The sequence below is a fragment of the Salvia splendens genome, chromosome 11 (assembly GCF_004379255.2).
Source record: "Salvia splendens isolate huo1 chromosome 11, SspV2, whole genome shotgun sequence".
Taxonomy (NCBI): Eukaryota; Viridiplantae; Streptophyta; class Magnoliopsida; order Lamiales; family Lamiaceae; genus Salvia; species Salvia splendens.
Window position 1 is genome coordinate 26584781 of NC_056042.1, and position 26675 is coordinate 26611455.

Sequence of the window (26675 nt, forward strand, 5' to 3'; positions counted from 1 at the left end):
GACATCAATAAGAACATCTTTGGGCTAAATCAATAAGGCCACCTCTAACACAAATTATGAGTGCAATGGAGGTCGCCAACCTAGGCCATGGATCGCCCATTGACCCCGTCCAGGTAAGTATGGAGCTTCTATTTCTTTCTTCTATTTATATAAGTGCAATTCGCATACCCCTCCTACTAATATGTCGATGAAAAAATTCCCTAGTCCATGCACACCACATGGCAATCTTATTTGGTATGCCTAATTAATAAAATCTTGCCAAATGGAAATATGTAGCATACATGGCCAAATAATTTTAATGACATAATATGATGTTTTAAGAAAAGTTTTATTATTCCCATATATAAAATGATTATCATATTGTACTAAAATGATTGTCATATTGCACCACCAATTTTTTAATCGAGACTATTATTCTTTTATATTGACATATATAAATTATATTTATTTATTTGATGGGTATTTTTATCTTTTTTTTTATCGATATATACATAAATTATAGTAGTATATTAGCATCGCACACAATAAGTTTAATACTCTATGAATGACTATACAACGTAGTTCTATTTTTTTAATTTTACCATTACACATAAACTATATAATGATTATATGTTTAGTTAAAATATTGATTAAGATAGTTAATAATAAATGATCTGATGGATTTTATACAATAGACAATATATGAATAAATTTCAATATGAATTTAAATAAACATCAACTATAAATAATAAATCTAAGAAGATAAAACTTTACTAGTAATAAATATGTCGTCTTTAATTTATAGTTACTTAACGGTAAAAATAATTATGAAATAATGAAGATAAAAATTATATATATATATAGAAAGATATAATCAATAAATTATAAATATAGTGAAGAATATATTTACTTGAATGGCAGACGACTTTTTTAATAGAAATGAACAATTAATTAATAATTTAACGTATTGTGTGTACATATGGTTGTATATATTAAATATGGGAATTATAAAAGTTTCCTTAAAACATCATATTATGCCTTATAATCACTTGGCCATGTATACTACACATTTCCATTTGGCAAGATTTTATTAGTGAGGCATACCAAATAAGATTGCCATGTGGTGTACATGGACTAGGGAATTTTTTCTCGTCGATCTGGGATGTCTAATTTTCATTCTTAATGGCTTGTTTTGCTTTCCTGTGTTTTGTTTCAGACCATTCCCTTCTGGCTTCTATCTTACCACTACCCAACATTGAATCTTCACCCTCACCATAACTACATGCCATAGTAATAACTTTTTCTGTAATAATCAAAGAATTTTAAAAATTTGATATCATGGAATTGTTTGTCTTGAATTATAGTATGAATAAAAAATAATTCATAACCCAACCAATACAGTTGCCAATTAGACACAAAATATCAATAATCCAACCATTGAAAATGGTAGATTGTAGAAACATTAAACTTGCATTATGGGGTATTTTTCTTGATACCAACCATTGAAAATGGTAGATTGTAGAAACATTAAACTTGCATTATGGGGTATTTTTCAATAAAGAAAATACCCTCCAAAAAATGGTGTACACTGCTTGAATTGCGATGAACACACGGTATTCTTTAGTAAAAGGCGAAAGAATAGTTCGCTATGTGTTCAACGCACAGCTGCATGTTTCAGTTCACTTTGCAGTTTCCTATTTATAACATTTATTGCATCATTGTTTTTGTCTTTTTACGATGTGGGACTTCTTTTCCTCCAAAATAGGAGTAATGTGTTTGCCTCTCCCTTGCATTATATACTTATATCCTTTTTTTGCTGTGTAAATTGTTTCAATCTCTCAGTGTAAATAACCTGCTAGTAGCAACATATACTATAATGTATACTATAGTATAACTATATAAGAGTTCTACTTAAACGAGATGCATCAAAACAAAAGAAAATCCTTAAAATTAATGAGTTGCAATAATTCCTACAGTGCCATATGCTCACTCTGTCCCATAGAAATAGAACCTTTAGGATTGACACGTATTTTTATGTGTAATTGGTAAAGTAAGAGAGAAAGAGAAAAAATAGTTGAAAGTGTGTAATGGGTGGTGGGATCATAAATGATAAAGTAAAAGAAAAGAAGAAAAAAGGTTATCATAAATAGATATAGACTATTTCTATGGGACGGACGAAAAAAAGGAAATATACTCTATTTTTATAGGACGATGGGAGTATATCTTTTTGTGTTTTTACCTTCGGAACTTAATTTTGATTTTAATTAAATGAATAGATACTATTTCTAGCTGAATTGTGGCAAAAAATGTTTGCCTTCTGCACGAAGAGAATACGTATGAAATATCTACTCATGGGAAGCCTTAGAGCATCTCCAATGGCGGACGTCCGGTCGGACATCCGGTCTGACGTCGCGACGGGCGACCGGGACGTCCGCCATTGTGGCGTTTAGGGTCGGATACGGACGTCCCGTGAGGACGTCGGGTGTCCTCGGACGTCGGCGCGACGGGCGGGTGGACGTCCCGTTTTTAAATTTTTTTTTTAAAACTCTATATATACGGCTCGTCAATTTTATTTCCGTAAATGTTAATTGTTTTATTTGTAAATGTATGATTTTTTTTAATTGCGGGATGTCCTAGTGGGAAGGGCGATGGGAAGGGCGGATTGTGCAGGGGATGTCCTAGTGACGTGGCAGTGGGATGGGAAGTCCTAGTGACGTGGCAGGAGGTGTTTTTGGGATGTCCTAGTGGATGTCCTAGTGGGATGTCCGCCCACTGGAGATGCTCATGTTGAATAAAATTGTGAGTTTCAAGTTTGCTTATTGAGATTGTAGAACTTACCTGGTTTCAACATGTTGTAGTAGTATTATTATTATTATTTTTATTTTATCTTAGTGCCCCTTTTCTACTTGTTTATCATCTTTACATAGATTTTACAAGTTACAACTGACGAAAAAGTCTGAACTCTCTTGTGTTCTTACAACAATATATGGATAAAAAGATAACGTTAAGAACTCTTACATTTCATTTCTTGTAATAGGCATTAATTACTTTTGCTTAGTCCTTATCAGAACATAGACCAGATTGTGACTTGCATCATATGTTAAAACTACTCTTCTTCCATCAATTTAATTTTCCAGAAAGAAATAATGAAAATGACTTGTGTTTCTCCATTTCACTCTGAGAAAAGGCTATGTGGTGTAAGCAAGGATAGAAAAAAAAAGGTTAATAATTGCAACAAACCAGCAATATGGTTTATGAATTTATTTGAGAGTGTTTGAGATTGGTTTTGTGCTGTGATGGCAATGATCACGCAACAAATTATGGAGTGGGGGACAGGTGCACACCTCTGGTTGAGATTCTACATTTTTAGAATATATATTAGTCCTTTTCATCTCCTAATTTAACTAGTATACTTGATCACAGATATCTTAGCTTAATGGAAAATCATCTCCTCCTTTTGTATGAGCTGTTCATTTGTCTATCTATTTGCATCCATATTGTAGGACCTCAAAGCAAGTTTGCCCAATAATCTTGTATTCATGAAACCATGATTCAATCATTAATCAACATGACTTCACTTTAGAATTAACTAGTATTAACACCCGAGCTATGCACGGGACATAAGAGTTTCAAATAATGAATATAAAATATAATAAATATATAGAAAATAAGAATTGAAAGAAATATGGAGATTTAAAAAAACATAAATGTACTTATCTTGTCTCACTCAAAATGAAGAATTTATTATTCCCCAGTGAATGAAACATTTATGCAATTTTAATTTATAATCTAAGTGAAGTAAAAACAATAAAATTAATGACAAAAATAAGATATGTGACTAATGATCAAAGAGTATGAATTAATTAGAATAAAATATACAAATAAAGAAAATATGTGTGAGTAAAGATGTTTATTGAAAGTGTTATGCAAGTCATTAATCTAAATAAAAGGTAAATTAATATATAAATTTAATAGCTTAATTTATAAAAAATTAATTTGAAAAAAATATATGGAATATTAAACATATCCACATTAAATATATGAATAATTTAAATCATATAAATTTAAAACTTCTTTGAGAAGTCAAGTTAGAAAATTTGTATTATCCAATAATCACATTTTAGTTGACTGTTCATTTCTTTCTTTTAATTTCAGACCATAGCATAACTTGATATACATTTCCAACGACTAAATAAATTTTTTATATTGGAAAGAATAAATTTCTTACTTCCCGTCACATATACGTATAAAAAGTAAATTACTACTATCACTTAAAATAACGATAATATTTTATGCATCTTGTTTGTTTTGAATAATGTGAGAATTTACACTACTATTTATATTAAAAAGTATTGCAATAAATGATTAAAACTCAATTTTAACCTAAATAAATGGAAGGCAAACTAAACTCTCTAGCACAATTCCAATTTAACTCAAATATATGGCTAATTAATATATAAATTTAATAACTTAATTATAAAAAAATTTAATGGTAGTGCACTATTTAAATGTGTTTTAACACTTCTTCAAGAAGTTAGCATTTTATTGGGCTATTATTTGTCCAATTGTTTTGGCCTTAAAAATTTATTTTTGAATAGAAGACACCTCATCTTTCTATTTTCCCTCCAAAAAGGGTATTAAGGACTTTTCATCAAACTTGCATTTTAGATTAGTATAGATTCATCTAACAAAATTTTTGCATGCACAAACAGGGAAAGTAGAAACCAGCGCGCATTGGTTGGTTTAACATGAGTCGTGCTAAATTGGATTAAACAATAAAATTAAGTAGTACGTACACATTTAATGGGGGTTTTATCTTTGCAATATCCGTACAAAATTATTAATATTTGTGATCACTATACAACTATACTATGTCATATATCATTTTAGGTATTTTTGCATTTAATTTTTGAGTGTTTTTGACTAATATAACCACCAAGCATGCATGATTATTTAAGACGATTCGATTCGTGGATTCACTAAAAGCATCCACAACAGACATCGGAGGAACTAGCGACTAGGCTGGTGGGGCCATGGGGCGTCACTGGCATTGCTCGCCGTCCTTTACGGGCACGGTGCCTAGCTGCCAGGGTGGATGGGGTGTCAAATTTTTATTCCAAATTTAAAACTTTACTAATACTAGTACAACATTTCACTGTCATTTCATTGTAAAATTCAGTTTCATCTCATTCCAAATTCATTTTCATTTCGAATAGAGATGAATTCAAATGAGTTTTTTCCAGACTTCCAAGTGTCGGATTCCTAAGAATCCAGCAGACTATGAAGTCAACGCAGACCCATGTTTCTCTTCTTTATTAATAAAAAGAGTGAACTCCACCAAAAGACCCTAATTTTTCGCTGTGTAACAGCAGAGGCCTCTAACTTTTAAAAATCCCACCAGAGAGATCTAACAAAATATGTAATCACAAAACGTGTATATTTTGCCATTTTTTAGACGAAAATGTCCAAATGGGCTGAAGGGCAGTTTAGACCTTTTACGTACTACACATGTTCCCTATGCTTGCACATAGTCTGCATGTGCAGGGGATGTCTATTTTATTTAGTACTATTAAGTATGATCTTCTTCATTCTCACGATAATTTTGAAGATAATAAGTTAAATATAGTAGAAATATATAATATAATATTGTAAAGTTCGCGTATATAAATAAATAGTAGTAGTACTCATTTTGGGGAGTTCTACGTCATTATTGAAATTAATGCGTGACAATGTGATTTGTGAATATATGGTTACATTAGATTTTAATGAAAATGTAACCTTAAACGAATTAGGAAAAGTAAATTAACTTTAAATTGAGTGGCGTTCCTATCCGTTTTAAATAGAGTGGATAAAGATATTTATTAGTTGTATTGTGGAATGTGAATGTCTCCCATTTTCCACTTCCAATTATGCCACTTGACCTTATACATGCCTCACCCTCCTTCATTGTCATGTTTATTTGATTACATTGCAAAAAACAATGCAAGTGAGTTTCTAATTTAAAAAACTTTTTAGTATTTTGAAAAATCAAGATAAATACTCCTATAAGCTTATTAGGAACTTTATTGTAAAAAAATTTATTTCCTAATAATCTTTATACAAACTAATTAACCTATTTAAATGATACATAGGAGTAATATTTTGCTAGTCTATACATAACATAAGAAAAAGAAATTAACTAACAATCTTTCAGTATTAGCAAGTAAAAGGTTCCGTCTAAGAATAGGGGACAAGAACCATGCTTTGCTGTCACATCAATTACTTTCGCAGGTCCCATCAACAGTGCATGCAACAGTGACGGCCATACAAAAGGGCGGTTTTGCCCTTCCAAGCCCTGAGGGTGTTATGGTCCGAAAAACACGATTTGTGAATACATATTTTGTTAGATCACTCTGGTGGGATTTTTAAAAGTTAGGGGCATCTGCTGTTACACAGCGAAAAGTTAGGGCCTAGGTGCAGTTCACTCTAATCAAAATCCATAATTTCTATTTTCAATGCACACAAAATAACTTTTACATTTTCACTTTGGACTTCTCCTTTAAAGTTTAAGATATATAGTACTCCCCCTTTAGAGTAGTGGAGATATTTTTTTTATTTCAGGATAATCCATTATAGGAAAGTCATTTTCCTGTTTAGTAAAAAGTAACATTTTTTTCCTCGCTTATTTTATTCTCTCTATTTTTTTCTGCTTTATTATTTCTTCACTTAATGTATTTAATATTCCTTTCTTAATTTCTGTATCGAAATGAAGTGATTCTATTTCATTCTATACTATAGAATGAAGGAAATAGTAATTATCATTCCGTACAATGTATACCACAATCACATGATTTAGTGGCCTCTTATGCTACTAATTATAACCCTAGCAAAGTTTAGTACCTAAATTCACATAGAGAGATGAATATTTTGATTGGAGTGAGAAAAAGTGGTTGGTGTACCAATTGGAGAGAAAAATTTTCCAAAAAAAGGAAATATGTCATTTTAGTTAGGACAAATTAAAAAGGAAAACATATCATCTTAAGTGGGACATACGAAAATGAAAACATATAAAAATGCATACTTCTATCACATTTAGTGATCACCACCATTTTTTATCTAATGATTTTTAGGATGGATAAAGAAACATATAAGTGCTTAGCCATACAACTTCAGCGTTTCCTATAAAGTCAGAGATACAATACAAACTCTAAATATTATACAAACTCCAAACTATAATCTGGACCTTTAGAAAATGTCAATAGATTACAAAATAATAGCAACAAAAAATGTCAATATAGTTTCAACATAATGTCAATATAATATCTACCATTGACACTGTTTTGACATTTTTTATTGCTATTATTTTGTCGTCTGTTGGCATTTTTTATTGCTATTATTTCTAAGAATTGTAAGAAATATTGGGATAAAATTCTCGAACCATATACATGCAGTACTCTAACTATTGTAATCAAAGAAAAAAAACAACAATAAATGAAATAGGAATTACAATGAAAATTAGTCAAGAAAAACCCTATTTTCGCAAGACAAATTACATCACATATGGTTAGTGCTCTCGGACAGACGTATTATCCCCAAAGATGAAACGACTTCCTCCTAACATATTTAACATCTCAAACCCGCTAGTCACCTATGGACTTGATGGGGCTCCAAAAATCGAGCAAAAGAATGTTCCTAAAATGTGAAATAAAATGTTGAGAGCTTGAGAGAATGAAAAATGCTTTTGTTAGTGTGTAATTCATCCACAACTCTATGCCTTTCATAGGCACAAAATTAGGACATGAGAGATCATGAAATTAAAACATTATAAATTGTAAAATTAAGACAATAGAGGTTACAAAATTTGTTAAATGCTCATTATCCTATTTAAAGATTTGTAGCGTTACTCATTGTAGTGCCTTAAGAATTAGTCAAATACTCATTAAAATATCTAAATAAATATTCACGAGAGTTACTTGTAAATTCAAATTTATTTCATAATATTCAAATTGGTCCATAATTTATAAATATTTAAGAATGAGGACAAAAAATATAAATATTTCAAAAGAAGGTCAAAAGTCGCCTTTTATATATGTATAAACAGATATTAAATATTAATACAAATATATGGACCATGTTGAAATAATAACAAAAATATATAAATATAAAGCTGAATTCTATGTATGTAGTATTTTAATAAGGAAAGTGATATATTTTGTAGATAGTAAAAAAATAAAATTGTGATAAAAACGAAAGAGTGTGATTATCACGTGGATATAGGCTAGACATATTAAATAACTGGGCCTAATTTAGACATCGAATATGGGCCTGAGAATTGATGGACCTGTTCCAGTGATTGGGTCAAATTATGTTAATGAATTCAATATGCATTAGTTTGTCGATCCAATCAAAGTTGTACTCGCTCCGTCCACCACGGCATATCATTAATGAAATAATGGTTAAGTATGAGAGAGAAAAAAATATAAGTAGTTAGAATATTATTTGCGGACAATACGACTCACCTTATTAAAAAGAGAAAATTATTAAAAAAGGAAGTGACTAATTTTTGGGATGACTTAAAATGAAAAAATAAATAAAGAAAAGACTATTGATCGCAGAAGAACGAGAGTATTATTTATCCAAGTATTACAATTAAAGTTAAAAGCTTTATTATAACTAGTATCCCACCACGTGCAAGTCCCAATGAATTTTCTATTTGCATTAATTCAAAACTGTAAATTCACGTATACCGAATGAGAAACAATATTACTATTTCAAGTTCTAAAATCACAAATTTGTACAACATCAATTTAATTTATTGTACCAATAAAAACTCATGTAATCAAATAAGTTTATATGCTAAAAATTGCACACAAATCACATATCATTTAATAATCACTTTTTGATATATACTACAAAAGATCAATCACAAACACATGTCAATAAAAATAATGTATAAATATATATTAGAAGATACCCAAATCGATCAAAATCATCAACAAAAATACAATAACATAATAAAAAAATAAAAATAAAGAATGCATATAGTGGTGGAGAGTTATTTAGGTATTGGGCGGGGCAGCAAAATATATTAGGTATATTAAAGGGGAAGAAGAAAAGCAATTGATAATCACAAACACGAAAAATAATCATAAATAAAAAACTGACTTCATGGTACAACAATATTGATTCAGAAAAATATCTAAAAGTGAGTAAAATTATTGCATAAAGTTAAGCAAATAATATAATGAAGAAGGATATATAGGAATGTGTGGATTACAAGCGCTATCAAATGTCATATATTTATAGTCCAAAAAACGAAGTATGTGACTCTTCCAAAACTTTTCAATATCTCGATTTAGGACGAATATGTATTCGACACTTCACAATAGTACATGAAGAAAAGGAAAAAAATCACATAATTAAGCTGGATACTTCAAAACATACATAACTTCCTCCATAAGGACCTGCAAGGAGAACAGCATAAACACCATGATTGATGATCAACCATTAAGAGTAGCAGTATTAAAAGAAAAATCTCTTCATATTCAAGTCTGAAAGAATACCTCGTTACTTCCACTGTAACCCAACATTAATGACTATATAAATCCCAAAGTTAATAGGTATGTGGGTAAGTGGCAATGAATGTCATGAAAAATTTCATGAAAAGTTAATATTTCATTTAGGTTACATAACTCGATAGTATTAAAATTTCATTTAGGTTACATAACTCGATAATTAAATTTAATAATATAGTAAGTATATTAGAAAAATCTTTTTATATTATCAATGGCATTCCTGTAATTTTTCTCAAAACTCTCCTTTTATATATGTATAGATATAGAACTATATCACGTTAATCGCACTTAACTATTTGAGATTAAATATGAAACACATGATATCATTTTCTGGTTTTAAATGAAGTTTCATATACTATTATAACTATTTGATTATGATGTGATCGTATTTTTAAAGTATCATATGATGATATGATTATGAAGCATTTATTATAAGTCAAATTGTGCTCCCCTAATTTTAATTCAAAAGCTTAATCTACCATCTATAATCTGTTGGAAATTAGACCGGAGCAAAAACGAAATGGAACAACAAGAACACGAGGATATACGTGGTTCGGCGTAAGCCTACGTCCACGGGAGAATCACGGATCGATTTACTTCAATCACGATCAAGAACTACAATCATACAACAAGATCACACACTCAAGAACAAGCTACTCTCTCTTCGCATATGAACTCACATCACACCGAAGACTATACAAGCTAATTCCTCACAAAGATAGTGTGTATCTCTCACTCTAGCTATTGATTGTTGTTATGATCTCTCAGCTGATTTCTCTCTCTCGTTTCTTCTCAAATGAACTCCTTGGATTGCAGCAATATTTATAGGGATTGTATCATGCAGTTGAAACTGCCATGAATGTGTAATAGCTTTAATAGCCGTTGCATAACAGAGTTTTGAACTCAAACTTCTTGATCATGTGTCGCACACTCCACGCTCGGTTCCGATGCACCCTCACTCGTTGTTATCATCACAAAACTCCTAACAATCCTCCACCTTTTGAGATGATACAACACTTCTTTCGATCATCTTGAACTTTGTCGATCTCATGTCCGAGTAGCGCCAATCTTGACTATTCTTGTCAGCATCCTGACCCCTAGAATCATCCCCAGATCCTCCTCCATCACTTCCTTGATCAGCCACAACGCCTCCACCGGACGATCGCCTCCACCGGACGATAAAACCTCCACCTAATCTGAATCTTCCCTGTTCAGAATTGGAGTTGCTGATCCCTAGAGATATCACACATCTCTCATAAGTGATAACCGAATTTCTGTCAATATTATTACCACTTTCATCGCTTAGGATCGATGCCTGGACCGCTAACGAGCACGCGTCGTCGACACTGCTCTCATGCTTCTTCGCATCCCTCAAACATCTCCTGGTTACACAGAGCTTTTCCACCAGTCGTGTAATTTCCTACGGTTTTCGTCACGAAACCTCGACCTTCTCCGCATGAATCTCAGCTACTTTTGTTGCATCGTCAGCATGGCTCTGTGCCTGGTTCTTCGCAGCAGACGTCATTGACAGTTCTTGCTTCAACTTCTGAAGCTCCTGAGTTGCAGACAGCAGTGCAGCGACAATTGTTACGAATCTTGATGAACCCTCTCCCCTCCTTAGTATTCTGCGATGCTATTTTCAGCATCTCCTCTGCTCCTCCGTCAGAAACTCTTCATGACTGGAAACTCCATTTCCATATCAATCTGTCGGCGCTTTCACGCAGATAAAAAAGGGGGGAATCGCCTAAAACGGCATCATCACCACTCGGATTTCTCGATACAAGTATTCTCGAAGCAAGCTCCTTCTCAGCCTCCAAGAATGATAGTTTGTAGAACCAAGAATGATAATTTGTAGAAGCAAGAATGATAGTTTGTAGAAGCAAGAATGATAGTCTGTCGAAGCAAGAATGATAGTTTTATCCGCCAATTTGCTTCTATCTTCTTGTTTCAGAGTCCGCAATACCATCTTTTCTGACCTCAGATTCACCCCTGAAACTGATTTCCTCTTCCTCCAGTTTCCGAACCTTAGCCAGCAACAAGTCCTTCTCCTTCCGAAGCTTGATCAAGTTTCAATCCCCTTTTTCAAGCTTCTTCATCATTGAATCCACTTGGTGATGAGAGCCTGCTGCCTTACTGGGAACCGGCACATCATCATCATCCATCGGTGCTTCGCGGCGAGGTCCACGGAAACCTCCGCCTCCACCTCCACCGCGATGTGCCTTCTCATCCAGAACAGGTGCCTTCCCTTTGCTCTCGGGATTGGGCTTCTCCAAGACCGCTGCGCATCCCTTCTCGAACTGAGCTCCGACTTTTTCCAACGATTCTCCTCTTTCCCACAGACGGCGCCACTTGTTGGAAATTAGACCGGAGCAAAAACGAAATGGAACAACAAGAACACGAGGATATACGTGGTTCGGCGTAAGCCTACGTCCACGGGAGAATCACGGATCGATTTACTTCAATCACGATCAAGAACTACAATCATACAACAAGATCACACACTCAAGAACAAGCTACTCTCTCTTCGCATATGAACTCACATCACACCGAAGACTATACAAGCTAATTCCTCACAAAGATAGTGTGTATCTCTCACTCTAGCTATTGATTGTTGTTATGATCTCTCAGCTGATTTCTCTCTCTCGTTTCTTCTCAAATGAACTCCTTGGATTGCAGCAATATTTATAGGGATTGTATCATGCAGTTGAAACTGCCATGAATGTGTAATAGCTTTAATAGCCGTTGCATAACAGAGTTTTGAACTCAAACTTCTTGATCATGTGTCGCACACTCCACGCTCGGTTCCGATGCACCCTCACTCGTTGTTATCATCACAAAACTCCTAACATAATCCAACATCAATACTCCATAACCCATATAACTATATTTCCACGACCTATTCAAAAGTAGGGGTAGAGACCGAAAAAAGAAGGAAAAAAGAATACAAGAGCCAACACTCAGCTATTGCCTTGCGTAGCTGTCGAGTTGTCGTTGCTTGCTTGACAGCGGTGACTCAACAGCTACGCAATATCAATTGCTATAACACCAAGTGTCCGAGACACCCTAAATCAAAATTATGAATCCATCACTAAATATAAGTGGCAATAATCTAGTAGTAAGATAAAAGACCATGATATAACTACAAAACATAGGATCTTGTTTGATAAATTACAACAACAAAACCAATCCAAACATCTTAAAATACCTTACATTTCACAAATTTCATGCACCAAACGGGGATAAAATGAGTACAACTGTCAAAGTTTGTTGGTAAGCAAATTTGGACGTTGCTCTAACACAAGTCTTTGCTTCATCTTTTTCTGCCACCACTTTGCGGAATGAGAAAGACACACAGCGCAGACAATTGCCTAACCTGTTGGGAAATTTAAATTTGCAATTTACAGTGTGAAGAGGTAGAGGAAAACATACGTAATAACATGACTAGAATTAGAGATGTTGTCTTAAACAAATTTTATATACATATGTTTTGATAAATGAAAGGCTCCAAGAAAAGAACGATGAGCAAGAGTACAACACCACCACAACAACAAGAACACAGCCAAACGAAGTCCAACGAAAATCTTAGTACTAACGCAAGACTATATATATCTATATATATCCACACTCTCTACAATCATATAAAAAACAATCAAAGAATAGGGAATTGTTGGTGAAACTGAATCTTACCTATTTGAATTTGAAGAATGTTGACATCAAGTTGAAGAAAATTAATGGGCACACACTCCTTCACCTCCTCACTCTCTAGAAGCAACTCAAACTCAAACACGAACCTTTCCTTCTGCTTTGATCTTCTGCACGACACGAAAAACATAGTGACAAACAGACAAAGTAATGTTAGATTAATCATTTTGGGATTAAGTGTGTCAAAACTTAACTTTGTAAGTTGACTTACTAATTAATACTAGCTCCAAACTAGAATCATCCCTTAGATAATAGAAGTTAAAGAACAAGTAAGTAAGACCATGACACAATAGCAAATCACATTAAATTATACTATTATTATAAAACCTTACTAGCTCACTACAGACAAGTTCATTTTTCATTAATAATATTTATATACTTTATTAATTTATCATTAAGTTATGGTATTATAAGAAAACAGTTTGGCACCTAAAAATTAGAAACGTTTTAGTTATAAATTATTTAAAAGATTATTTAAACAACATTTTTTGGAATTTTTCCAATCAGAAAACAAAAAATCTGCATATTTATTTCTTAATCATCACCCTAACGATCATTGCCAGCTAAATGAGTCCAACTCCTAAGCTCTATTTGAACTAAGAACTTACATCCAAAATTAGTATCCAAAAGTAGCATCTATGATCTACCACAAACCATAGAGACAAAGCCAGAAATTTTGTACGTTATCTAAATATTCAATTTTGTCGTATCATTTTAAAGTTCTAAAGAAAAATGTCCACCCTAAGGTAATTGCAAAAGAAATTCAACCGCAAGACATTTGAAACCCAAAACGATGGTATTTTTTTCATCCTAAAATAATGAGATTAAATTGGATATCTACTTTGAAAAGACTGGCTCCAACCTAGTAGCGCCAATATCAAAACAACACAATGTAATAATTTATGTGAGACAGTAAACGAGTAAACATTTAGTAGGTAGAATTTCAGAAAATTAGAACTTTGACAAAGGTGTAATTATTGTTACCAGCATTGGGATTGGAGGCATCAGACGTGATTATGGGGGTAGATCGTTTACAAAAATGTACTCCATCCATCCCACGATATTTGATTGACTTCTTTTTTGCACTTATTTTAAAAAAATTGCAATAAATAGTTAGGGTGGATAAATAGTAACGTAAAAGCGATAATAATGTAGATAAGATACTTCTCTACATTATTCTTGCTTTTACTCTACTATTTATTTACTTTAACTATTTATTGCAATTTATTCAAAACAAGTGCAAAAAAGAAGTCAATCAAATATCTTGGGACGAAGAGAGTACTATATATGTAATTGTTCCTATAAATTAATAAAGTGAAGGTAATCTGGTGGTGAGGAGGAAATAGACATGCAACTGTTAATAAAAGGGATATTGATTCTTAAAATCATAAACGTTGACCAAATTTTGGTATTTCCCATACACTCTAAAACCGGTCTTAAATATAATAAATTTTACATTATGTGCATTTTTTTTATCATACTTAAGTGATAAAATAATATTAAAAATATTCATGGTTGCCCATGTAAATTAAGTTTTTCGCTGAAAATATCTTGTTTGGGTTGGATTGGGAAATAACAAACAAAATATTAAGTTTGTGATATTTAACACCAATTTTAAATTTAATTGTAAATACGGCTAAATTTCATGATTTTAGAGACCAATATTCATTGTTAGAAATCAAAGCAATAAAAGATGGGAGTATTCAAACTCACGGATGCGGCGTCCATCAATATAGATGTAACGGATATGGGAAATGTTGGGGCATTGAGAATCAGCTTCAACACATATTTCTGGGCATCCCTCTATATATAAGGAGTTTAATTCAGTGAGGCGCCGCATTGCATCCATAGAGGGTAGATGCCTTTAACTTCTTACAATCTTGTATACGCAACTGCCTTAGAGATTCAGGTAACTCTTAGTGAGGTGTTGAATCGATTCCGGCAGCTTTTCCCAACTTTCCATCCCCTTCAATTGTAAGCGAATAAGCGAGCTGCAGCATCCTTGCAATATGCCATTAACAGTCTCCATTAATCCCCCCACACTAGCATCTATGCTTAACCATGCCAACCTACTAAAAGGAGGGGGACTCTCAACAAAACAAGTGGTCATGAATTGAGATTGTCACATGTGTTAAACGGGGGGATTTTAGGAGACGGCCGGGTAGATTCTCTAGGCTACTTAAATCCTTCAACACCTAGCATTTCACATGGAAAATACAGCAAAGCCTCGCACTTCCTTATCCACAAAGTTGTAAGGGATCTGAGACTTTCTTGTGATGGTTGATCTCCTATCCGTTTCAGATTTGGGCAATCACTTATGCGACATACTTTCAAACAACTGAGGGTGCCTACACCGTCTTGTATTTCTCTCAAATTGGAACACTGAATTATAGTCAACTTTGAGAGATTTGGATTTCTATAGAATAGCCCATCTGGGAGACTTTCTACATCATCTACTCCATCTATCCAAAGCTCCGTTAGCAACGTTAATTCCGTTTGAAACATGTCTGCCAATACGACGAAAATTCAAATATTTGAGGGACGACCAGAAATGGGAAGGAAAACTCGGCAATCCTCGATCATCAAGTGTTGAAGGCGAGGAAATGCACTGACAGCACTTGCATCCACTGATTCTATTCCCTTCAACACTGTGAGCTTAGGCAAGGTAACCAACACCAGCTCTTCTAGCGCTGGGAAAACAGTATGTGTATCATCATTCACTGATACATAGAATGAAGAATTTATGGACTTCACATTCCTCAATCTGTACAACCCAAGACACTTGAGATTTGGCAACTGCCCAAACATTGGGATTTCTTCACATTCTGAGCAGTCGGAGAGTCTTATCTTAACCAACTTGTTAAGTGGTAGCCTACAACCTTGACGTCCATTATCAACTTCCATATTTCGAGTCCATGATGGAAGTCTTTTGCCTCCAAATCCTTTAATCACCAACTTCTCCAGACGTGAGGGAGGTTGGAGGCATTCCAACATATTCTCATCATTTGTAGTGTCACTTTCTCTACCAATCTCCCATCCCAAATACAACTTCAATAATTTTGGCTTGTTACATAGATTTGCTTTCTTAGCCTCTTCCTTGTTATGAACCCTTTCAAGGTTATCAATTTGCAGTTTTCCTTTGAGACAATTCAAACTTCCGAGCTCTTCAATTTTGTAGCCATTCTTGTCGCCCACCCTAAAAAACTTTAGGGTCCTGAGGGAAGTTAACAGACCAATCTCGGCAAACAACTCTACATCTTTCTCAATATAAAGATGCCTTAAGTTTCTCAACTTCTTCAAAGTACTTGGAAGTTTCTTTAACTCACTATTACAAGCTCTCCGTGTCTGCAAGTGCAAGAGTTCACCAATCCAATCAGGAAGATATTCAATAGATGATTCGTCAATATCAAGAACTCTCAAATGTATTAACTTCTTGATTTCACTTGACAACTCTTCAGCATCCCAACCTCCAGAAGTTAAAACATGAAGAGATTCAAAGTTTGAGAACATGTAATCATTCATGTGATACCTGGACAGTAATGTACGCAAATATTTTTCATTTGTTTTTAGAACAGCAATTGAATCTTCTTCGAGAAACATGTATCGAACTCGGGTAATTTAATCTTTCTTAAAAGAACCTCTTAAAACAGAAGCTGCAAGTTCATGCAGAAGATCATGCATCACACAACTTTCCACATTTCCATAAACATCTCTTTCTGCAATTTGCAGTAAAGAGCTGCGTAGAAGAACATGGATAAATTTTTCTCCCATAGATTCCATGTCACTGCTTTCATCAGCTTCAAGAAATCCTTCGCCCATCCAATACTCAATCAGAGTTTGTGTTTTAAATTTGTAACCTTTAGGAAAAATCGAACAATATGCAAAACACTTTTTGAGTGACGGTAGAGACAAATTATCAAAACTGAACTTCAATATCCGTTCGATATCATTTCCTTCATAGCGTGAAAGCCAATTCTCTTTGATTGAATGCCATCTTACTTCAGATTTATCACACAGTAGTACTCCACCTACTACGCTAGCAGCTAATGGCAAACCTTTACATTTTTCTGCAATCTTAGTTCCAGAGGCCTCAAGTTCTTTTCCAAAAGTTTTTTCTTTGATAATTGACCAACAATCTTCATCTGATAACATTTGCAGCTCAAGTGTACGAAGTGGATTCATAATTGAAGCGACGTCCATACTTCTGGTGGTAACAACAATCGCATTACCTTTCATAGAACTAATGCGCAACAAGGGATGAATAAATTCTTCCCATGTGAGAACACTTTCATTCCAAATATCATCAAGAATAAGAAGATACGATTTATTTTTTAAGGCATCGACAAGTTTTTTTAAAACACCTTCCTTATCCCCAATTTCGACTTGATCAGGAGAAGTTAATCCTTTGAGGATTTTGTTGAAAAGAATGAGTGGATCAAAAATTCGAGAAACATGCACCCAAATATGTGATCCAAACAGATCCTTTTTCTTTGAGAAGATGGAAGACTTTCCTAGTCAAAGTTGTCTTCCCCAATCCTCCCATTCCCACAATGGCAAGGATGGAAATACGTACATCAGTTGTGATACAAGCGGAAAGCTGTTCAACTATTTCTGACATCATCTCATCTCTTCCAATAAAAATTGGATCAAGAGAGAATGAGTGAGTTTCACGAGCAACGTCAGGCAAAGTGGGCACAGCAGCAGCAAGTCTCCCGACGAGGCCAAGGTCGGCAGCCCTTTGGTTAATGACCCCCAAATTCCCATTGATTTGTTGGATTCTATGAGCCATACTTGGAGCACGTGAAATATGAAGGCAGCATGAGAAGTATGATAATACCTTTTGTTTCATAGCATTGCTTTGTTTGGAGAGTTGATGGTATTTGATTTCATCCAAAACGTTGTCAGCATCGAACCCCACGTTTCCGAGATCCGTGAGCCACTTCTTGACACTGACAGCCTCACCGGGGATGGAGCCCATCTCTGCATCACTCAAGAATTTCTGGATCATGTCCAGATTCTGACTTAACTGTTGTGCTTCATTTCTGAAACCTCGAACAAGTGAGACCTCATTCTTGAGGGTTTCAAATAGAACTTGAAGCAAGGCGGCAGCGGCAGCTTCTTCCATTCTTTGTGCTGAGCACTGTTTCAGAGCGAAGGGTTATGGTTTTGGAATGGAAATGAATAATTGATGCAGAGAGAGAAAAAGGGACAAAGGTAATGAAATGATTCCTGATTTCCTTTTCCTTTTCCTTTTCCTTTTCCTTTTCCTTTTTCTTATATTTCAATTCTTGCCGCCAGAGTAAGGTAATGGAAATGAATAATTGGTGGAGTGTGAGAAAGAGAGTGCTAAGGTAAAGAAATGGATAAACTTCTTCCATTCATTCTAAATATGCTTTTCTTTTTCTTTTTCTTTCAATTATTGCACACAACTTTTTTTTTATGTTAGAACTCATTTTAATACATCATCTTTTAAAAATAGAAGTCACTATTTCCATTTCAATCCAACATTTAAAATTTAAAAACTTTCTATTTAAAAATAAATTCTCATTAGCTGATGAGATGGGTATCATTTTCATTTAATAATACTTAAGTCACTTTTTTCTTTTTATCTTTCTCTTGCTCTAATCTATACTAATCTAAATTGCTAGTTTGGTGAAATTACTTTGATATTTTTTTTGAGGGAAAATAAAAAGTTGCTTGTGTAATTATTTTTTTATTCTTTTTAAAAATGTTGTAAATAATCATCTTGAGTATATTTTGTTATATAATTACTGAGAAGGTGTGTTATAGGGTGCAGCCTATTTGTCTTACGCTTGCATAGGTTTTGTAACAATTAAAAGATAGGTTTTGTAACAATTAAAATCTTTTAATTATAATTCAAAAGCAAATTACTAAGTACTCCCTCCGTCCCGCACTACTCGCACGTATTTCCTTTTTGGGCGTCCCAAGTTACTTGCACTCTTTCCATTTTTAGTAAAAATTTTCACCTACAGCCGTCATTTTTGACTTTCCTATACACTCATTCCTTAATCTCCGTGCCGAAAAGGAAATGAGCGAGTAGCTCGGGACGGAGGGAGTAATATATTTGGTGACACTTTTCAGGACAACTACCTTGAATAAATCAAAAGTCGTTCCAGACACACATCAACAATAGTTTTATTTCCTTTCTCTGTTTATCTTCCCAAAAACTTATGCTACAACTCAAAACATTATTATTTGGCAATGGCTGTCGAATCCAATAAAAAGACAATAGCTTCCTAAAGAAGTTTAACCTTTATAAATATACCATTTACAAATGGAACATATTTACAACAAAAAATTGAATCTTGGGGAGGTGAAAAAAATTGTACTCCACTATTAACAGTCGGGCCGGCTGTGGTGAAGCAGGTGGGCGGCGAAGTAGGGCGGTGGACGGAGATACGTTCCGGCGACGGGTGGAAGGAGAGACAGTGACCGAGGCTTGGACAGCGAGACAGGTGGAACAAGCACCAGCGACGAAGGGCGGAACAAGCGCCCTAGGCTGACCGAGCTAGGAGGCGGGCTGGGGAGGGCGATTCTGGGCGGGAACGAGCGCTGGCGAGAAAGGAGGCAAACAGGGCGGGTGGCGAGGCAGGGCGGTGGTCGTGGCGGGTGAAGTAGATTCTCCCGATTTGGAGAGAGAAGTGGACCTAATTTTTGTAGGGTTTGATAAAATGTTTTTTTTTCATATATTTATATCATATATATGAAGGAAGAAATTACAAATCAACTCCAATAACAAGGAGGAAAGACAAATTACGCCACCAGGGTTCGAACTCGAGACCTCCAGGATGGAGGCGGTATCCAGCACCCTTTACCGCTAGGTCAAGGGGCTTGGATGAATGTTAGTATTAATATTATTTCTCCCTTTGTTTGGGCTTTTACAGTATTTAGGTTTATAAGGTTTATTTATATGTCCAAAACATGTATAATAGGTATTCAATAATTTGGCAGCATCTATAGTTTTGCATTCCATATACGTGTAGTGTAGGCCACATAATTTAGGATTCTCTTTTGATTTCTTTATTTTGTTGTTATTAACTTTTTTATTATTGTATTCTTCTTAAACATTAGATTTTATGATTTAGGCTTTAATTAATAGTACAAACTTTTACAATTATAGGAGTATTATTTTGGTGTTGGCCTCTATTATTACTCCTACGATTTAAGCGCAAAAGTCATAATGTGATTTTTAATTTAGTGAACTTTATTTAATATTTATCTTAGAAATTAACTTACTTTTAGTTAAGTAATTAAATTTATACTTCCTCCTTCGTTCCATAGAAATATGTCATTTGTATTTAATAGTGGGGGTCATAAATAATAAAGGGAAAGAGAATGAGAAAAAAGTTGTCATAAATGGATATGGACTATTTATATAAGACAGGTGAAAAAGGAAATATGACATATTTATATGGGACGGAGGGAATATATAAATTTCTTGAATATTTTATAGTATTACTTTTTAGTATATTAAAATTATTTAAAATTTATATTGACATAATATTTTATATTTATATTTAATATTAAAGCTATATAATTTATAAATATATCTATATTTAAATTATTAATGGTAGTATACGTAGTTAAAATTGAGTTGACTTAGATTTATTCTACTATAATGGTGATTCCATTGTTAATGTTGTTTACAAAGAGGTATTTCAAAACTTATTAACATTGTTTAATTGTTGTTGTATTTCTAAGTTTCGGAGGATTATTTGAATATTTATGTTTTTCTTGATCACATTTGTTGTTTTTTTTCGTTATCTGATATTTTCTTATTGATTTTTGCTCAAATTTACTTTTTTATTTGTATATATTATTCTAATTAATTTTTATTTTTTGATCATTTGTTATTAATTAATTAAAATTGTAGTATAAATTATCAGCATAATTTTGTACCCTACTTAAATTATTAATTAAAATTGTACTATAAATTATCAGCATATTTTTAAAATTTTCATTTGATAGGCCGTTGTAAATTCTTTATGTATAGTGGGACAATATTACTACATTTTTTATTTTGTAAATCTTCACGTTGCTTTAAGATATGATTTTCTATATATTCGTTAAAATTTGTATTTATATTTTGAAACTCTTATGTCTCGTGCATAGGACGGGTGTTAACACTAGTTGTGTATTAAAATTCGTATCGTTTTAAAAAACAATTTTTTTAAGGTTGAAGATAGTACTTAAATCGGATTGATACACAAATAATTAAATTCTAATGCATGATTAGAGATCAAATCTCAATAATTAGATAAAAAATGGAGGCTAGTTTTTAAAAACACTAAATTCATTTTAGTATTGTTTTATTATCATAAAAGGGATTTGAATGTGTGTAAACTAGATCAATTTACAAAATGACCTCCTTGTTATGATTAAATCAATCTAAAAATAACCTAATTGGTATCTAAAAATGACTTCCATACTTGGTTATTTAATTATTTTTTAACACTACTTCTATTTACAGTACATATGTGAGGAGATCTTTGGTTCTGGTAAGAAGTTTAAGAAAGAGATCTTTGGTTTGTTAAATAGAAAGATAAAAATGTAGAGAAAATAAAGTAAAAAGTACTTAAAGTATAGATAATAAAGTACTTGAGAGAGAGTAAAATAAGAGTGAGAAAAAGTAGTACTATATGCTCCATCAGTACTATATTTATTAGGCCATCCACAACGATGTTGCTATACCGTTCCTTAACCGTTCCTTAAACTATTATTTGCGGACTCCACTGTACTTTTTTACTCCATTCCTTAACTAAGGAACAGAACCTGCAACCCTCCGTTCCTTATCCGTTTCTTAACCGTTCCTTAAATTACTATTCATTCAATTTCATTTTTTATTTTATTTCCAACCCAATTCAATTAAAACAAACACACAATATTAAAAAAATTATAACTTAAATTTTAAAAAATAAAAAACACACAATTAAAATCCTAAACAATTAAACGTTGCATAATTTAAAATACAAATTTAAAGAAAATAAAAAAAACTACTCCGCCGGCGAATCATCCCCTGAAAGCGGTGGAGGTGCAATAAGAGGCGGAAGGCCAAGTTGTGCTGCCATATACACAATTCCGTTCCACCAGGCTTGGTATTGGGAGGGCGAGAAGCGGGAAGTATCCGCCATTGTGGCGGTCATGTACACCGCCATAAGGGTGTTCGAGCCTCCCCCGAGCCCGCCTGGCTTGATTCGCCTCGGCCCTTCCTCGCTCTAGCTGCCTTCGCCGCCTTGGTCCCTTGCGGCCGACGGCTGGATACCGCGGCATCGCAGGCCGTGCCCGTAAACTCCTGCGGTGCACCATCTTGTCCGCCGCTGCCCTCACCGGTGTCACCAGACGAGTATTGGCCACTCGTCGTGTGCTTCGTGCGCTTTGAGGTTGAGCTCGAGCTAGAGCGGACACCGCCGGCCACATTTCCTGGTCCTTGATGACCTGCCAAATATCAACATATTTGAATTGTTTACCGGTGTCCTGGTTGTAGACCCGCAAAACCGCCCTCAGAATGTCGGCTCCCGAAGTTCCGCTTTGGTAGTGCGCCGCTTCAGTCGAGTAGATGCCTCAAAATTTTTTGACATGTTTGTCGACTCGGCCAAAGTGAGAGCGGAGCATCTTATATGTGCGCTTCCGGGACCCTTTCGGCATAATCTGGTGGTAGATCTCGGTGACCTTTTCCCAGAAGCACTTGTTGGGTTGTTGATTCCCGACGACGAGATCGTACGAGACGGTGATCCAGGCGTTTACACCGCCATCATTTCGTTGTTGCTGTATGGATGTCATCCTAGATCCTCCTCATCCTCCTCATCCTCCTGTTTTGAGAGAATGTGGGGTGGAAATTGTAGTACTTTTTTCAAAAGGGCGATTTTTGTGAACGTCTTTTGAGGCGGGTATGCGTCGGGATGTGAAGAGCTTTGTGGAGTCTTGTGTTGAATGTCAAACGACTAAGTACTCCACGCAGAAGCCTGTCGGGTTACTACAACCCTTACCCTATTCCCATGCAGGTTTGGGAAGACGTCTCAATGGACTTCATAGTGGGATTACCGTTGTCAAAGGGTTATACTACTGCAATGGTGGTTGTGGATAGTCTATCGAAGTATAGTCTATCGAAGTATAGCCACTTTGCTCCTTTACCGACCTGTTTTGATGCCTTGAGGATTGCTCGTCTGTTCATTCAAACTGTTGTCAAGCATCATGGTTTTCTCGTTGATTCTTTCCCAGAATGATCGAGTCGAACCAAATCAAGGTTCGTAGTTATTATAGATAGGGACTATATGCATTGAATTATTCATTCAATAAATCCGTACTTACCCTATTTCTATCTCTTATTTACTTTTATCGCAAGTTTTCTACTTTTCGACGAAAAACCCTTGTGGACTACGGCTGTTCGACGGAGAAAACCTCCGCAAACGATCGTCCCCCTGAAGCACGCTAGTCGTTAGTGTGAGTGTGTGTATAATAAACTTCTAGATCGAGCTGCCAAGTCCAATGAATCCACTAAACACTAGGTCTAGGAACTCAGGGCGACGCGGAAGACTCTGTCGATGGACACACAAACTCTCGCGTTCAAAGATCCCTCAACCCGTTATACTATAGACTAGTATAGAGAAGCAAGGAGTCGATCCCACGAAAATGGACACGTAAGAAAGCATCTAAAGATTTTTGGTTAGAAAACGGCTGCTGCAACGCAAACTTGGGTTGAGATATAACTATTTCTAGACCTAAGCACGAAATTAAACACTAGACCTAGTAAACTGTAAACAACATGCAGGCATCGAACATCCTTAGATCTACGTAATTTTAAACTTACTTCCTAGACAAAGCAAACAATTGCCAACTATAGCTAAACAGAACGCAAATAGAAGTGGGGACCAACTTCCAGAAATATCAAGTACGGAAGAAAGGCTGCAACTAACAAACTATGAACATAACTAACAATGACATGCTTAACTTCAGCTGAATCAAACACGAAGATGAAGAAAACAGAGCACATACCGGGATTCGAACAAAATGTAAAAATTCGGACGTCGAAAACTTGCAAACAACCAGAAATAAAACAGATCTACGTTTACTAGGCAAAATGAAATGAAAACACGAAAGCTAGGCATAAATCTCAATCACTCTTCAGATCCAACGTCAGAAACTCAATCCACTCCGGATCCAAGCAAACCGAACCCAACAGCAACCAAAATCAACTCCATAGTTCCCGATTCACCCAGATCTACTTCGATCAACACCAGATTCCAACGATTCCACCCTAACTCAGCAACCAACACGAAACTCAAACATCCAACTCAGTAATCACAACAAACTCAAAATAATGAACATTCATAACCAAAACTCAACAGCAGCTCAAATACGGAAAATAGAAATTGCATAAACTACGGAAATTTAACCGAAAACAGAGCCGAGCTTCGAACGGCGAAGCTCGGTGAAATCTTTAGCAGTCACTAAAATAAAAACGGGAAATTGTTTCTTCGCCCTCTGCAAGGACGGTATTACACCACAAATGTCGAGAATTAGAAAGCAACAGTGACGGCAAACGTAACCCCCTTCGAAACTCCGAAAATCCCCTAAGTATGCAGAAGTGTGTGAGCTAAGAACCAGAGGCCTAAGTGCCAAAAGTCCTTTTGCATTGCATGCTCTCTTCCTTATATAGATGCGGTAGGATCTTCTAGAAACCTTCGCAGAAATCTCCATTCTGCCCTTCAATTTCACGATCCCTCCGTCTAGTCATTTCCCTCCGAATTTGCTCACTTATTCGCCGTATTTGCATGGTCCTTGTAATTCATCTTCTTTGTTCCCCGACCTGGCAAATTCTTCTGCACACCTGACTTAAAACATGTGTTAGACCCTATAATTGTATTAATTCAACCCCTAGACCTATGCATGAAATTAGCCTTATCACCCCATTTGACAATTCGCTGTCCGTCCAGAATACGATCCCTCATCGTATTAGGGGTATAGACATGGTTGGGAATGCAAGAGTAGTTGTTGAATAGTTGGGAGAGACATTCAAGGAAGTGATGAGTAGATATTGCTTGTGTGAATGAAATATTAATCACAAGAAGAATTAAAGTGATGGTGGAAAAGCTTGTCTTCATAGTTGAAAGATGATCTTGATTTGTGTTACATGCATGAATCAATCACATAAAGTGGGGTGAGATTTATATTTAGGATGGAAAGAGTTAGGATGGGACGGAACAAAGAAATAATCCATTAAAGTAAATAGGTCATGTTAGTGCAATTGTCAAATAAGAATAAAATTGGTTTGATGTTAAATCGAATTAAATAAAGTAAAGTGACCTATAATTGGTTGGATGGAAAGAATAAAATTGTCATGTTCAAGGTCAAACAATAATTCATTATGCATAGTAAAAATTTTGAAAATGATTTTCCAAATTTGTTATGTTTACAGCATACTAGCCACTGGAAATCTGTATAAATGGAGTAATATAAAATCCTAATTGTATAGTAAATAACTATTGTTCTGTCCACTATTAATTATCACAACTTGACCAGACTCAAATATTTAATTTATCAATAACTAGTCAACAATGGTGGAACTTAAACTATAAACCCATCATATTAGTAGTTGTTAGAGGTACTGTTAAACCCATCATATTTGAATTTGACTTTAATGAATAAAATATTTTGCATCGTCATGTACTATAAATTATGCATAACGTGATTTAGTTTGATTTCATGTCTTTAATAATAGACGTTGACAAGAACGATGTCAAATTAAAACAGATAACACAATAAGACTCGAATATTAAAACGTCATATATATAGCGTGAATTTTTTTTCCTAGACAATAAAAATAATCATAATTTTAGGCAATTAGGGATTACATTCAATGGTATGTTGATTAACAAGTAATGACAGCCTGAAAACATTAATTAAAAAATGGCTGATTGTAAAAGTGAAGAATTTAAAATTTGTGACAACAAGTTGGCTCACCGACCCACAAGTTGAGGAGAAGTCATTGTAAAGTAGTTGATCTTGATTCCTCAAATCAATTATAACAAATCGTCAAATCCTCACCATATCAATAAATTATAGTAATTGAGATTGGGTTGGAGATTTGCTACACTTTATTTATAACACAAAATTCTATTTTCTCATAGTTTTTAGTACATGCCTGCCTGTCGTCTATTTTTATCTGTCAGAATAAAAATGCGGTTTAATAATAATTTTTATGCTTAAACAATTTTTACCTTTTTTGGAGATCTATTTTATTTTCAAATAATAGGCTAAGCTCTTGACATGATTTTCAAATCGTATGTTGCCATATAGTTTTATTTCAAAGGGTTTTGCCAAAATCAAAATCCATTGGATCACATTAAAATATATTGTTGCCTTAATTAAATCACAACAAATAAAGTCTAGATAAAGAAAACTGGCAAAAGCATAAAAATT

The 26675-nt window shown here is 34.4% G+C and overlaps 2 protein-coding genes and 1 non-coding gene across 3 annotated transcripts; all 3 read right to left on the bottom strand.

The window, feature by feature from the left end:
* Positions 1-1526: 1526 nt before the first annotated feature.
* On the bottom strand, positions 1527-1646 carry LOC121756614. Its single transcript, XR_006040996.1, has one exon. It is a non-coding gene; the product is annotated as a U5 spliceosomal RNA (small nuclear RNA).
* An 11003-nt stretch (positions 1647-12649) lies between these two features.
* LOC121755687 (putative disease resistance protein RGA3) lies at positions 12650-18538 on the bottom strand. The gene is made up of 3 exons (XM_042151037.1): positions 14949-18538; positions 13221-13345; positions 12650-12906 (listed from the first exon to the last, which is right to left on the bottom strand). The coding sequence occupies exon 1, from the start codon at positions 16833-16835 to the stop codon at positions 15762-15764; it is 1074 nt and encodes a 357-aa protein (XP_042006971.1). The 5' UTR covers positions 16836-18538; the 3' UTR covers positions 12650-12906; positions 13221-13345; positions 14949-15761.
* On the bottom strand, positions 17671-18360 carry LOC121754699 (disease resistance protein RGA2-like). Its single transcript, XM_042150015.1, has one exon. The coding sequence runs from the start codon at positions 18358-18360 to the stop codon at positions 17671-17673; it is 690 nt and encodes a 229-aa protein (XP_042005949.1).
* Positions 18539-26675: the final 8137 nt, after the last annotated feature.

Bases quoted from the DNA above. Each gene is read 5' to 3' on its own strand.
- LOC121754699 (XM_042150015.1), bottom strand. From the start codon at position 18,360: ATGGAAGAAGCTGCCGCTGCCGCCTTGCTTCAAGTTCTATTTGAAACC.
- LOC121755687 (XM_042151037.1), bottom strand. From the start codon at position 16,835: ATGTTTCTCGAAGAAGATTCAATTGCTGTTCTAAAAACAAATGAAAAA.